The sequence below is a fragment of the Geotrypetes seraphini genome, chromosome 9, assembly GCF_902459505.1.
Source record: "Geotrypetes seraphini chromosome 9, aGeoSer1.1, whole genome shotgun sequence".
NCBI lineage: Eukaryota > Metazoa > Chordata > Amphibia > Gymnophiona > Dermophiidae > Geotrypetes > Geotrypetes seraphini.
Window position 1 is genome coordinate 186,395,141 of NC_047092.1, and position 15,196 is coordinate 186,410,336.

General features: G+C 42.1%; 1 protein-coding gene across 1 annotated transcript in view; it reads right to left on the reverse strand.

The window, feature by feature from the left end:
- The window catches only part of DIS3L2 (DIS3 like 3'-5' exoribonuclease 2), a 285,986-nt gene that overhangs the window by 168,748 nt on the left and 102,042 nt on the right, over positions 1 to 15,196 (reverse strand). The window contains exon 9 of the mRNA XM_033958227.1: positions 13,305 to 13,478. Coding sequence (XP_033814118.1) covers positions 13,305 to 13,478 — 174 coding nt within the window. The remainder of the gene's footprint in view (positions 1 to 13,304; positions 13,479 to 15,196) is intronic.

Consider the following 15,196-nt stretch of genomic DNA (forward strand, 5'->3'; position numbering starts at 1 on the left):
TCAGGGTCCTCAGAAACCAGACAGAATTCGCAGCACCACTTATCCCTGTAGGTAGTAATGTACTGTAGCTGGGAAAACAGAGCTGCTAAATTTAAGGTCTTTTAGCCACACTCCCTCTGTGTCTTTTGGCTTGGGGATTAAAAGAGCACAGATACTTGGCCTTTTACTGCTGGCAAGTGCAAGGGATCCCTTCAGCCTTCATGCTTTAGGCTCTCCCCAAGGTCAGCTAGGGATCACATACTTTGTTACTGCATTAGGCTCCTGAAGGAACAGGCAGACTGCAGCCGTGCCCCCCTTCTCCCCCAAGACAGGAAAGTCTCTCATGCATTTATCACCAGCACCAACTACAGATGCAGATCGCAAAAGAATAAAATCATAAAGGACACATGCTGTCAGCTAATTCTTTCCTTTGTCTGCTTTAATTTTACAAAGAAAACGACAACAGGTTTTCTAAAGCACTTCTGGGCCACATCACCATCCATTTCCAGGCCTGCTCCCAGCAGTAATCAGCATACTATATCAATTAGGATTTGTTATGTGAAGCTACTTCTTAAGTTGATTAAAATGCTCCCCGAGAAAGTGGCTATTAAAGCAGATTGCATCACAAACTCACTGAATCTGGTGCAGCTTTTAAGATCACAGATGCACTAACCAAGTCCTACTACGAAGGTCACTTGCGTGTTTGTTCTGTTGGAGTTCTGAGCAGTACACGGAAGGGAAGGGAATCCCACGCCCATTTCTTTTCTTTTTTTTTTTAATTCTTTATTCAGTTTTAACTCTTGCAACAAGTGTACAAAATTCAATCAGATAATTCGTACAAATCACTTGACATTCTAACAATTATTGTCAAATGCATATAAAAAAGACCCCTCCCCCACCCATCCCATTCATCAGGAATAAACCCATTAAATCACATAACATACCTCCCCATCCCCACATTAAATATAGTCCTATGTAATAAAAAGGTGTCCAAGGTGTCTAATCATTAGAATATGCAATCAATGGCCCCCAAATCTTTTTGAAACAAAATACTGGAATCAATTGCCTCCACACATCAAATCCCTCAAAGAACTTTTGAGCTTTAGGAAGGCAATAAAAAGCCTTTCTCTTCACCTAATTCCCTTAGCCTAGTATCCAGACGGTATAGCTCCTGGACTCACTCCGCACTGTCAGTTGTGAATATCTTGTAAACATCTTGCCCTACACAAAAGCAAAGATTTTTGTTTCTTTTTATTAGAAAGGTCTCATTAAAAAAAAAAAATCAACTGTTTGCAGATGGTACTAGGATAATATCTACCAGAGACCAAGAGTATCAAAAATGTGATAATTGGCTTAAGATGACACTTAATTGAGTAGTCAAAAAGGTGCTTATATCAGCGGTCTCAAACTTGAGGCTCCCCAGGTACTATTCTGCGGCCTACGGTCTGGATGCAATGATCGAGAGTTGGCTTCCTTAGTCTTTTTTATGTTCAAAGCCGTGAGTGGCAGCTCCTCGCGTGATCCACGCCTGTGTCGGAAGCCTCTCTGATGTTACAACTTCAGAGAGAAGACTTCCAATGCAAGCGCGGATCATGCGAGGAGCCACCACCCATGGCTTTGAATAGAAAAAAAGACCGCAGCAAGGGAGCAGACTCTCGATCATCACGTCCAGAGAAGGAGGGAGAAGGAAGAGAAATGCTGCTGCTGCTGCACAGGGACAGGGGAGAGGAAAATGCTGCTGCACCCAATTGAGGAGAGGGAAGGCGGGAGAAATGCCAAGTCCGAGGGAGGAAAAGGAAAGGAGATACCAGACCATAGAGGGGGGAGGGAGAGATGCCAGGGCATGGGAGGAAGGAAGGAGACAGATGCCAGACCAGGGGAAAGGAAGGAAGGAGGAGGATGAGAAAGATGTCAGACCGTGGAAATAGGGAGAGAAGGTGAGAGAGTTAGGAAGGGAAGGTAAGACATGGAAAAGTAGATTTTGAGAAGAAAGCAGAAAAATGGAAAAACTGAATGTTAAGTTAATGCCAAAGATGGATGCAAGGCAGAAAGTGAAGATGGAGAGAAAAACAGTCAAAGGAGAAGGCGGCCCTGGAAACAGTTAAAAGCACAGAAAAATGAAGTCACCAGACAACAAAGGGAAAATGATTTTATTTTTAATACAGTGATTGAAATGTGTCAATTTTGAGAAAGGAAAGATTTATAAACTATAAAGAGTTTTATCTCATGCTGGCGTTAAGGTCTAGCGTGCACAGTAATTTAACGCACGCTATTCCACGCATTAAGGCCCTAACGCACCTTAGTAAAAGGAGCCCTAGGTGTGTGCATGCTGGCATAAGCACTCACACCTTTTCCAGCAGGCTCCCAGTTACAGTATTACCAGCCACATCGATTCCTCCTTGCCCATGTCTTCAACCTTCTTCTCATCTCTGTCCTGAGCGTGACTTGATTTCCTGTTGTGCGATTATATATCTGTTCTATGTTACCTATTTCCATCCTCCTGCTATTATTATTAATATTTATGGGCATTGTCAGTGAAGTTCATCCCACAATGTAAGGATCTGTTTATTATAGTATGAATATTGCTGACAGAACTGAACATGGTACCTCAGTCTTGATCTGAGCACCCCTGATATTCACAAATACCCGCCAGCGTGCTCCATTTATGTTATATACTTCTTTCCATTCACATTTTTTGCCCCATTTCACCCTCAGCAATCTTGGCAACCTCTTCTCCAGCAGATGTAACATCATGACTCACCAACCCAAAGGCTGGAAAGGGCAGCACTGCACCAAGGCCCACCTTCGGTACAACATGCTAATCCACACTAAGGGTGGCAGCTATTTCCCTCCTTCCCCAGCCCTGAATGCACCAACTCTGCAGTGCAACCAGCCTTCATGGACTGAAACTAGACCTACCCTTCCACAGCATATTCTAACAGTGAATTTACATATGTTTTCTTGTCAACATACGGTACTTTTGTAATGAGCAATAAACATTTTCCCATAATAAGATGATAGAAATGGGTGGGTGGGATGGTATTTTTTAATATTTTATTAAATCATATAATGTATAATATAATATATGAATATTTTGGATGTATTAGGGATGGAAGGGTGGTTAAATTTCATGATTTTCAGATGATATTATAGCAATTCAAGTGATGTTTTACAATTCAAATGTTTTTCCTGTTACACTTGATGTAAGTTATAAAAACGAATAAAAATTTATATAAAAAAAAACCAAAACAAAACATATGGTACTGATTGAAATTTGTTTCTTTTATAATTGAAGGAAGAGAAGGTAAGAAGAGCCCTGGGGTATTGCTAACAAGACCTCCGGCTTCCTGCTTTAACATGACGTGACAAATGAAAGATCCTAAGGACAAACCTACTGACTTCTCCCTTTGGTCCTGATTATTACTGATGCAGTGCCTAACTGACTTTGCCACAAGGAATGTCATTACTGCAGAGAAGGCATGTAAGAAAGAGGAGGGGGTTGCAACAGGGCTCCACCAACTATGCTGGTAACCACAGATCAGAAACCCCTGCCAGTGGCAGCCACAGAGCAGCTACTGATAGTTACACGTTGGGCTACGGGAGCAGAGAGAAAAGGAGACCACCAGCTTATACGTCTCCAACTTAGTGCAATTCTGTCACAATCATGACACACAATGAGCTCCTGCCAACACAATTCAAGAACAAGTTGCAGAAGGAGTCTGAAATAAGGCTTTATTTAATACATAGGATTTTTCAGCATGTTACAGTTTGAGCAGTATCTCCTCAGAAAAGACTAGTCAGAAGCAGGGAGGGTGCTGGGCCTCCTTGTGTTGGGCTCAGGCCCCCTCTGGAACTGCAGCCCACCTTTAAATGGCAGGCAGGGATGCTGAAGTCCTGCGCCGCTCCTCTCCTCCTGGTGCTGATTCTTAAATGTTGAAGTTAGTGCAATTACATAATTCTTTAAGACTCCTCTTCCACAAGTAAAACACACTTTACACACAGAAGAGCTTTGCAGACTACAGCAGAGTCTAGAAAGTAAAGCTTAAGAAATGCTCAACATCATGCTAATACTGATAAAGAAAGCTGAGAAAGAATATGAAGAGAAACTTGCAAAAGAGGCAAAAACTCATAACAATTTTTTTAGGTACATCAGAAGCAGAAAACCTGTGAGGGAATCTGTGGGACCGTTGGATGATCAAGGAGCAAAAGGGGCGCTCAGGGAGGATAAGGCCATAGCAGAGAGACTGAATGAATTCTTTGCTTCGGTCTTTACAGAAGAAGATGTAAGAGATCTACCTGAACCGGAAATGGTTTTCAAGGGTGATGATGCAGAGGAACTGAAAGAAATCTTGGTGAATCTGGAAGATGTACTTAGCCAAATCGACAAGTTAAAAAGTGACAAATCAGCTGGACTGGATGGTATACATCCCAGGGTACTAAAAGAACTCATGAAATGGCTGTCTTGTCAATTACTGTGGTCTTTTCCTAGTTTTCTAGAAGTCTCTGATACTGCCATGCAAATGTAGTACAACGAGGTCATTAATATAAAAATGCGCATTCTGAGCGATTCTCTATAATTGCCGAGTGATTCTCTAAAGCTTGTTGTACCATTTGCGGTCAAAATCTGCCAACAGATCTGAGATGTTGTAGTCTTATTTTCTGATCAACGCCTGAGAGCTCAAATCCCCCCCTATACAAATGAAAATAAAAACAAACCCCCAAATTGAAGATCAGCAGGAGAGATGCTCACTCTCTCACCGCACTCACATAACCATTGGACACCCACCCCTGGCAGCAGGAGAGATGTCCACACTCTCCTGTCACGCTTACACAATCCCCCAACTCTGCTCCTATCCCCCCCACAGCAGGAGGGATGCCCACACCTTCCACCATCGCTCAACCCCCCTCCCTACCTTATTCAGGAAGTTTAGCCGGAGGGTCAACTACCCCGCTCAGGCTGGCAGGCCCGCCTCTTAAAAAATGTCAGGCCTTCCTCTTCCCAGTGCATCCTGGGATGCACCAGGGAGGGGCCTAAGGTTCTGACTGGTCCAGATGCCTAAGGCTGTGCCCATAGGCAGGGCCTTAAGCAACCTGGGCCAATCAGAACCTTAGGTCCTGTCCCGGCACATCCCAGGATGCACCATTTTGTAAGAGGCAGACCTGCCAACCGGAGTGGGATAGGTTTCCCTCTGGCTGAACTTCCTGAATAAGGTAGAGAGGGGCAGGGGTTGGGCAATGGTGGGAGGGAGTGGGCATCCCTTCTGCTGCTGGTGTCGGGAGAATGTGTGAGTGCGGCAGAAGAGTGGGCATCTCACCCGCTGCCAGGGGTGGTGTCCAGAGGTTGTGTGAGCGTGGCAGAAGAGTGGGCATTTCTCCGGGCATCTCTCCCTCTGCCAGGAGTGGGTGTCCAGAGGTTGTGCGAGTGTGGTGGGAGAGAGTGGGCAATCTCTCCTGCCGCAATCTTCAATTTTTTTTATTTTGTTTTTTAATATGCGGGTGTATCCCACGCATATGCTGATTGTTACCACCAGCAACTCATCTCAAGTAAATTCAGCGAGCTTACGTGAACATCCGTGGACCTCATTTGCAAGTGGGGTCTCTTTAGAATGGCTCACCTTTTTGAAATTGTTAATTTGACCACCTCTGTAGCAGCCCATCGGATTTTGCAAAATTTTCCCCTTAGTGATTTTGAAAGCAACCCATATTAACTTTAGATTTTTCTAGTGCTCCACTTGGGTTTACTATTGTGTTTCTTAAATAAAAGCTCTACTCCTCCCACCCTTCCCGGCTCCTTTTCTCTACTCTGGTCTCTTCCAATGAGATCATAGTCTGCGATGATCACATCCTAATCCACCAAGACTTAGTAGTTGTAATTTTATCCTACTCTGTCTCTGACACAGTGGCCCTCGGGTCTGTGATTTTGGTAACATGACTTCAAGCATTTGTACACAGGATTTCATATTTCCTTTTCTTCCTATTCTTCTATTAACTAGTTTGGCAGCTTTTCTTTTCTGTTTACTATATGTTGTATGATTTATTTGGTACTTATATCCCCTCAGGGTTGATGGGTTTACCTCACCTTTTCTTGCTTGCATGTGGGTGGGGGTAGACCTTAAAAATCAAGTACAATGGAGCACAAAGTACAGTGTAGTCATATTTCATAGTTAACATTATTGTTTTAAACTCTGGCTGCACTGCAAAGGATTCAACTGGCCAAGCCCAGACATGTCACGGAGAAAGCACACTTAGGCTCTGGGAAAGAAGGAAGGAAGGATGCTGCCACCAGTGACATCTGCTTGTTCCATCAGCGGATTAATTTATTCACCGAGATTTCAATTAATGATAAGAAAAGCAAACAAAAAACTTGTTCATTGATTATCTCAGAAACCTGAACTAAAGCTGCCAGCAATGGGACTAAAGTGTCCGGAAGAACGGTACACAACTACTCCAGTGGGGAGAAGGCATGGAATTTAGAATACCTCACTTAGCAGAAAGTCTAATCTAATCTAATTCTTAGTCTTATATACCGCATCATCTACTAAAATTGGAGCTCGATTCGATTTACATAATTAGATCACAAAGAAAGATCCATTAACATTCATTGGAGCCATTGCCTAAAACGTGATGAAACATAGTGGTTTTTAAGGTTTCGTAAAAGATCTGAAGAGATAAACACGATCTAATTCCAAATCACAGTTAGTATAAGTATGGAAATTTTACTAATGGACTTGATTCCTCTCAATGATGGAAAAGAGAGCTTATCCATATGAGCAGTTCTTGTGTCCAAAGATCTCATGGTGTCAAACTGGGAGATGAAGACACCAATGCAAACAGAAGGGCACAAGGGTTTACTAAGATTGAAGAACTGGTCAGGCATAGCTGGTCCATCTTATGTCCACTGAACCCAACAGCATGCTTCTTTATGGTCTTCACTTAAAACCAATCAGCTACAAAATTAATTATGACTTGGGTAGGCCCCAGAAGTAGGAGAGCTTAAACAGCTAAGAAAAAGAAAAATAATTAACGCTATGGGCATATGACCAAAAATAATTGCAATGCAATGAAACACAATTGACATTTTAGAGACTTATTAAATCTTTGGTGATAAACTATGTAGGCAGATGATATTCAATTAGGTCAGCCTGATTTCTTTTGGAAGACTGAGCCACTTCTCTAGATCAGCTACATCAATGCTTATGCAAGGTTTAAATGCTCGTTCACTAAAAATTAAATCATGATAAAATACAAGTAACATGGATTCCCAGAACCCAAACGTGATTTCCAAGCTCAGAAGCCAGTGAATCAAAATAGATGAAGCACAAGGTCAAAAGCAGCAGACAAGAAGAAGTTCACAACCTTATCAAAAGCAGGACAAATGAAGTTAGTAATCCCTAAAAGACTGGGCTCTGATCTGGTATGGTGAGGGGCATTAATCTTCTACAAGAAAGAGGGCCCCCCAATGACAAAAGTGTACATTTTAGGAGTACAGGTGGATGCTCAGTTAACAATGAAAAAAAGAAATCACTGTATCAGTCTCAACATGCACTAATGAGATGTCTTCATAAGCAGATTCATTTCATGCAGGAGACAACTATCACAGGGAATCCCTGTAGAGTAGAGTATACTCCTAAGAAGAATTCACTGAATTCCAGAAAATACATCTATTCTGTGAAATAAAATATAGGGTCTGAGTTTGGCTGATGGAGAAGGAATGATGACTCTTGAGTGCTGGTCAAGGAGGCGTTCGATGGTCTGGTTTGTTTTATTTGGTGTAATGATGTCTGTTATTGAGGCATCTTGTATGAATTATGGAATTTTATATTTTGATGTATGTGTGGGTCTGGCCAGTTTTGGCCTTAAATTATATTTGTCGCTGATGCGACATGTATGTTATATGTAATTTGATTTGATATGTAAGTATGCAATTTGTTATAGCGTGTCCTTGAAATGTTTTGTACGACAAGCATTACCGGCTGTAAATACAAAACCTTTCATGTACCAAGCAAACAAACACCACCACTGGCTGGATAACTACATTAACGGAACTAGACTGACCTACCTCGCCTTTAGAAAAGTCATAAAAACTGCCTTATTCGACAGATGTATCACCTAAACATTAACTACACCAAACACTAACTTCCATTCCTTTTTTCCTAATATGTCCCCCCTGAAATTCTAAACAAACTGTATTTTGTAATTTGCTGCATTTTAAGATTCTGTATACTGTAATTTCACTGACTATCTGCATAATGTAACTCGCTGATTGTCCAGCTCTCTTCAGTTGTGAACCGCCTAGAAGTCACACGATTATGGCGGTATAGAAGAATAAATTTAAAAAAAATGTAAAATGTTTTAATTTGTATGTTACATAGTAACATAGTAGATGACGGTAGATAAAGACACGAATGGTCCATCCAGTCTGCCCAACCTGATTCAATTTAAATTTTTTAATTTTTTCTTCTTAGCTATTTCTGGACAAGAATCCAAAGCTTTACCCGGTACTGTGCTTGGGTTCCAACTGCCAAAATCTCCGTTAAAACCTACTCCAGCCCATCTAAACCCTCCTAGCCATTGAAGAAATAATGGCCATATACAGACACAGACCATGCAAGTCTGCCCAGTACTGGCCTTAGTTCAATCTTTAATATTATTTTCTGATTCTAGATCCTCTGTGTTCATCCCACACTTCTTTGAACTCCGTCACCGTTTTACTCTCCACCACCTCTCTCGGGAGCGCATTCCAGGCATCCACCACCCTCTCCATAAAGTAGAATTTCCTAACATTGCTCTTGAATCTACCACCCCTCAACCTCAAATTATGTCCTCTGGTTTTACCATTTTCCTTTCTCTGGAAAAGATTTTGTTCTATGTTAATACCCTTCAGTATTTGAATGTCTGAATGTTAATATGTAACTTGCTCTGGATAAGGGCAGGCGAGAATTAAAGAAACAAAACTATTCTCTGTTTTAAAAGCATTTCCAGGCCTGTAGTTCCCTAATTCTTCCTTACTTCCACCTTTGTGTAGAGGGACCACTTTCACCCTTCTCCTATCCTCCAGTACCACTCCTGATTCTAGAGAAGCATTGAAAAGGTCAGCCAGAAATTTCTTAAGTTCCTGTAACCTATTTCAAAGTTAGTTATTTTCAGGCTGCACATAACTTGCACGCAGGAATCCCTGTTAAATAATTACAAATAGACAAGAAAAGCTCAATAAAGAATTTTTTCTCAAGTGTCCTCTAGAACATTCAGACCAGACTATCTCAATTTTGTAAATAAACTCATTATTCGGTTGGTGTAGTAAGCAAACATGACCTGGAAGTCACACATCACCCCTACAAGATTTCACCTTAACAAAAGAACTTTCATCTCCCCGACCTAACCAATGGTAAATAAACTTCCGAAAAGTCTGGGCATGAAGAATGCAACATCGATATATTGATTTTATGCAACTAAAAATAGAAGTTAGGACAATTGCTGCCCGTTACTGATACATAGAGCAAATACTGCAGTGAACTCATTCATCAAACACAACGAAAACATCTTATTCTCACCATACCTGAGAGGGACTGACTTGCACCTTCAATATCTGAGAAGTGAGTAGTACTCCGTTTTTCATATGTTAACCTAAAATCCCATCATCATGGACGTTGAAATCCTACCTTCAAACACAAGAGTTTTATAGTGATCCATGTACTTCAGTTATAGTCAATGCTCTTTGCTGTGAACGTAGGCTATATCACACACATTGACTCAAGGCTGAAAACTGTAAACAGCGTCATGATCAGTGGAGTTCAGACAACAGTGCTGTTTACAGATAGGCGTCAGAAATGTAGGCCAGCACCTATCTGTGATGAGAATGGCACTGCGGAGGCACCTACCAACACCAAAGGGTACTTCTTCCCTAGTCACAGTTCCAGTGGAGGCACCAATTTTTTTGAATTGCTTTTAAACAACGTGATCAATTATTGCATCAAAGTCAATTAAACCAATTAAAACTGATGCCAAACCAGCAGCACCATTTACAGAATTTGGGCCAAAACACTACCATAAATGATTACTCCTAATGCTGGGCGACTCTCTCCCTTCATCTTCTCCCCAATCGCAGGTCCAACATTTCTCCCTAACCTTACCCCACAGTCCTACCGATTTGTCTGTCTTTGCTGGCAGTAATTAAGCCTGATTGCCTCTAGCCAACCTGGGCCCTCCCTCTGTTCCAACTTCCTGTTGCCATGGAGGAGGGGGAGGAATGTGTCAGAGGAAAAGCCTTGGAAACAACTAGAGATAGTCTTGCTTAATTGCTACTAGCAGACATGCAAGTTTGCAGGATCATGGAGTTAGGGGGGCAAGGGTAGGGAGTGAGGTAGGTGGGTGAGTGGGTGTTGATGATGGACCCACAAGGAGGAAAGGAGAGGGTAAGAGAAACCAGACTGGGTATGGGGGGGGAGAGAAGATGAAGAGAGATACTGAAGGGAGGGAGAGAGGGTTGGAAAGAACGCTGCCAGACAATGGGAAGTAGTCAGGGAAGAGAGCAAGAGATGGGAGCTAGAGGAGGAAGAAAAGAAAAAGGAACAAGCTGCACAAGGGAGGGACAGAGATAAAACGAAGTGATGCTAAACAAGGAGGTAGCACACAGATTGGGACACAGAGGGGCTATACTTGATTACTGTAATGTCCTCTTTCTTGGTTTACCAAAGTATGCCATTCGAGCTCTTCAATTGATTCAAAATGCCACAGCGCGACTTGATTGTTGGGGCTTCAAAATCTGTCCATATTACACCTATTCTATTATGTCTCCACTGGTTACCCGTTGCTGCGCACATTGAGTTTAAAGTATCCCGATTTACAAAGTTGTGGCATACAAAGAAGCCGGTAATATTAAGTGATCTTCTGAAATTACCAATACGCACACTGCGCTGAGGAAAAGTTCTATTTGGAAGTTCCCTCATTGAAACTGTCTCAGTTTCGTTGTTCTATGTTGACAGTACAAGGAGTTTACTGTGGAACTCATTGGCTCAGGATGTAAGGAGTACATCATCTTTACTAAATTTTAGGAAGCAAGTTAACAGTGCTGTTTCAGAGACATTTCTTATGTAATGAGATGGTTGAGAGGAAGTCGTTACCTGGCTGTCAGCTACTAGGCTTGTTGTATTGAGGTGGATTTTAGATTTTCTTTTTTTGATATATTAATGTATGTGATTTTTTTTTTCTTTTATGATGTTTTTTTGTCTAACGTCTGTTTATTTAAATTATGAGTGTTTACTTGTAACTCACTCAGAATTGTAGATATAGCAAGTAAGAAATTTTTTTTTTATAAATAAGGGGGGGATAGAAAGAGAGAAGGGTGAAGCTGAATGGCGTGGAAGGAAAAGGAGAACAGAGAGGGGGTAAAGTTGTGCATGAATGGAGAGGAAGGGAGATGATTATGTGCTTGGATGCAGGTGAAAGTAAGAAATGGAAAGCTAAATATATTTGAGAAGGAGCAGGGCCACAGAAGAAAGCTGAATGTGATAGATCAGTGCCCAAGTTGTGAAGAAGGAAGGAGGAGGAGGAGAGTAAATAGTGCCACAGGGATCTATACTTGGACCAGTGCTATTTAATAATGATCTGAAAATTGGAACGACGTAAGGTGATTAGATTTGCAGATGACACTAAACTGTTCAATGTGAATGCTTCAGGCTCCAAGTGTCTGCTAATCCAGAACAACTGAACTAGACACATCTCACCTGAAGACTGTGAAAAAGTGCAGGCAGACCTTAGGAAATCGGAAGACTGGCCTCCAAATAGCAAATGAAATTTAATGTGGTCAAATGTAAAGCAATGCACTTTGGGAAGAATAACCCAAATCATAGTTACAAGATGCTAGGATCCACCTTGGGGGTTTAGCATCCAAGAAGAAAAAGATCTGGGTATCATTGTAGACAATACGATGAAACTTTCCGTCCAATGTGCAGCGGCAGCCACCAAAAAAGCAAACAGGATGCTAGGAATTATTAAAAAAGGGATGGTTAACAAGACCAAGAATGTTATGCCTCTGTATTGCTCCATGGTGCAACCTCACATGAAGAGCGACCAAGATGGTAAAGGGGTTAGAACTCCTCTCGTATGAGGAAAGACTAAAAAGGTTAGGGTTCTTCTGCTTGGAAAAGAGACGCCAGAGGAGAGATATGATTGAAGATCTCACCAGCAGTGATTTGCAATTCTGGCCTGTGTTCTGGGCAGAGAATAATTCTGCCCAGAACACAGGTATTTCTACATGCTTAATGAATTCTGCACAAATTCTGCATTGCACAGTTTGCAGAATTCCTACAGGAGTGAAGGAGCAGAATCTTAAGCAGGCGAAGTGAGTGGATTAATTAGAATGGCTTTCAAATGCTTGTAAGGCATTTCACAGCACTTTGGGCTAGATTCACTAACCAGTTTTTCCTGGGTGATCCATGGCCGATCCTCTCAGGCCCGATGAATTCACAACTTGAAAACATTCAAATAATAATAATAATAATAATTTTATTCTTATATACTGCCAAAGCCATGATAGTTCGAAGCGGTTTACAACAAGATGAGAGTGCTCGGAGGAACGCCATCATCTGGCCTACATGGATCGCTACTGTGCAATCCTGCGCATGCGCAGACCACGAGTTTTTTTTTAACTTTTGTAGCTCAGCCGCTTTAAACCCACGGGTTAAAACCACAGGCTCGCAGTGTAGGGAAGGGCAGGAGCAGGCAGGAGAGATGGGGGGGGTTCGGGGGCGAGCAGGCAGGAGACAGATCGGGGCGAGCAGGCAGGAGACAGAGGGGGGCAGAGAGCAGGGCTTCTATGGAGCTGGAGAGTCAGAAAGATGTTTTCGACTGGTCCCCAGCAGTCGCTTCTTGGGTTGATCGGCCAGCCCAGTCGGTTTTAAAATTTTGGTTGGTGAATCGCATCCCTGTCCGCTTTGCATGCTTTGCTCCTCATTTGCATGCACGGATTCAAAGCAGATCGCAGGAGAGGTTAGTAAATAGTGCAGGAGGGAAATCTGGTCGCAAAGGGGTCTCAAACCGATTGGTTTGCTTTGTGAATCTAGCACTTACTAACTTAATACAAAGGAGAATGGTAGAACACACAGAGCTTGATTAGAACAATCAAGGAGTGGAGGATTTAAGTGTCAGAAGAAAATATAATTAACAGTATAGTCTATTTGGTTAAGCACTTCCAACATTCAGATTATCACATGATCATGCTAAGCATTTAATAGTGGTTCAGTAGGATGAGCTACCAGGACCAGCACAGACATCACTCTTATCACTGGGGAAACAGGACTAGAACCATTCAAGGACTTAGCATTTACCTCAGATCCCGCCTTCTCTGGAACTCTTCTGGTGGGATAGACCAAGGGAGAGACTGGGGGAGACAAGCCAGAGCTGCTTCAGAAAAGTCTGAGAAATCCACTCCATATTCCGTCAGGATCCCTTCTGTTTCTGGTTCAATCTCACCAGCCTGGCCAAGGCTTTTTGCCAAATGTCTATAAAAGCAAATTAGAAAAGAGAATTAAGAACAGAATGACTGTGAAAAATTGATTTGAATTCCTTTCCCTCCTCTCTCCGTCCCTTGAGCTAACTCTCACACTCCTTGTCTCCAGCTGGTGAAAGTAAGTACAGTACTAGTATACTTGCCATTCACTCACATACAAAAAAAAAGCAGGTACATATCACAGCGGAGTGCAAGTCAACATGGATAAGATAAACTCCAGGTCCCTAATGGGGTTAAGAACAAAAACAGAAACCCCCACCCCCCACTGTTGTCCATCCACATAGGAAAACCATTGTTGCATATTAAATCTGTGTTCTTTTTCTTTTTTGAATGTCCTGGTAAATTTTGGGCAACGGTAGAAAGTCAGAGTAAAACAGCTGAAAACTAAAGCACTACAGGTGTCGTATATTTAAGGGCCATCTCAAACTGGTGAAATAGAAGATCATTTTCGACTTCAATCTCTAGTCTTGTGTGATTACCCACAGTATCAAAATCCATGACCCTTTACCATCGCGATGATAGCAACTGTCACAGTTGTTCCCCAGGAAATGCACTGATGAAACCCAATCAGGTGATCACCAAAACTGGTGTGTGCTTTGATCAACAAGGCCAGCTTTAAAATTTGTCAGGTCAGAACTTGTGTCTTCAAGACATTGCCACTTATTGCACTGAATTTATTAATTTACTACCGAAATGGCACCATGATCCAATAAAAGTTATCTGCGTTTACCTTCAAATTTCAGGGTCCCAAAATCTGGAACAGCTTCCCATTGTGTGTGTGGCAGCTCCCTTTGTATTACCATTTTAGGAAAATGCTACAGACATACCTCTTCTCTTGTAATTCCCCTTTTTATATTTCTCAGGACTTCTATTCATCTAAGGTTTCACAAATCTCATTGTAAACTGCAATAAATCCTTGTAGAAATTTTCAGGATATAAGAAATGGTCTGATAGGGCATTACTCATGCCTATATGAATATGAAACCAAGCAGACACACATTCTGGGCAACTTGTGATTAGGCACCAGGTCAGCTCAACACTTCACACTGAGTTACCTCCCCAAATACTCTGCTGAAAGTGTTCTTAGACTGAAGACTTCTTTTTATGATGGCAGCTAATCTAACAGACATCCTTCACTACTTTAATGTGAAATCCCAAGCAAACACCCCTCCACTCATAAGAACATAAGAATTGCCGCTGCTGGGTCAGACCAGTGGTCCATCATGCCCAGCAGTCCGTTCATGCGGCGGCCATTAGGTCAAAGACCAGCGCCCTAACTGAGACTAGCCTTACCTGCGTACGTTCTGGTTCAGCAGAACTTGTCTAACTTTGTCTTGAATCCCTAGAGGGTGTTTTCCCCTATAACAGACTCCGGAAGAGCGTTCCAGTTTTCTTCCACTCTGGGTGAAGAACTTCCTTACGTTTGTACGGAATCTATCCCCTTTCAACTTTAGCGAGAACCCTCTCGTTCTCTCTACCTCTCAACCTGTCTTTATCTACTAAGTCTATTCCCTTCATTATCTTGAATGTTTCGATCATGTACCATCTCAGTCTCCTCTTTTCAAAGGAAAAATGGCCCAGTTTCTCTAATCTCTCACTGTACGGCAACTGCTCCAGCCCCTTAACCACTTTAGTTGCTCTTTTCTGGGGTTGATTATTGTATCTTTGCAGTGGACTGGACAAACATACAAAGGTTATTTTATTTTTGTT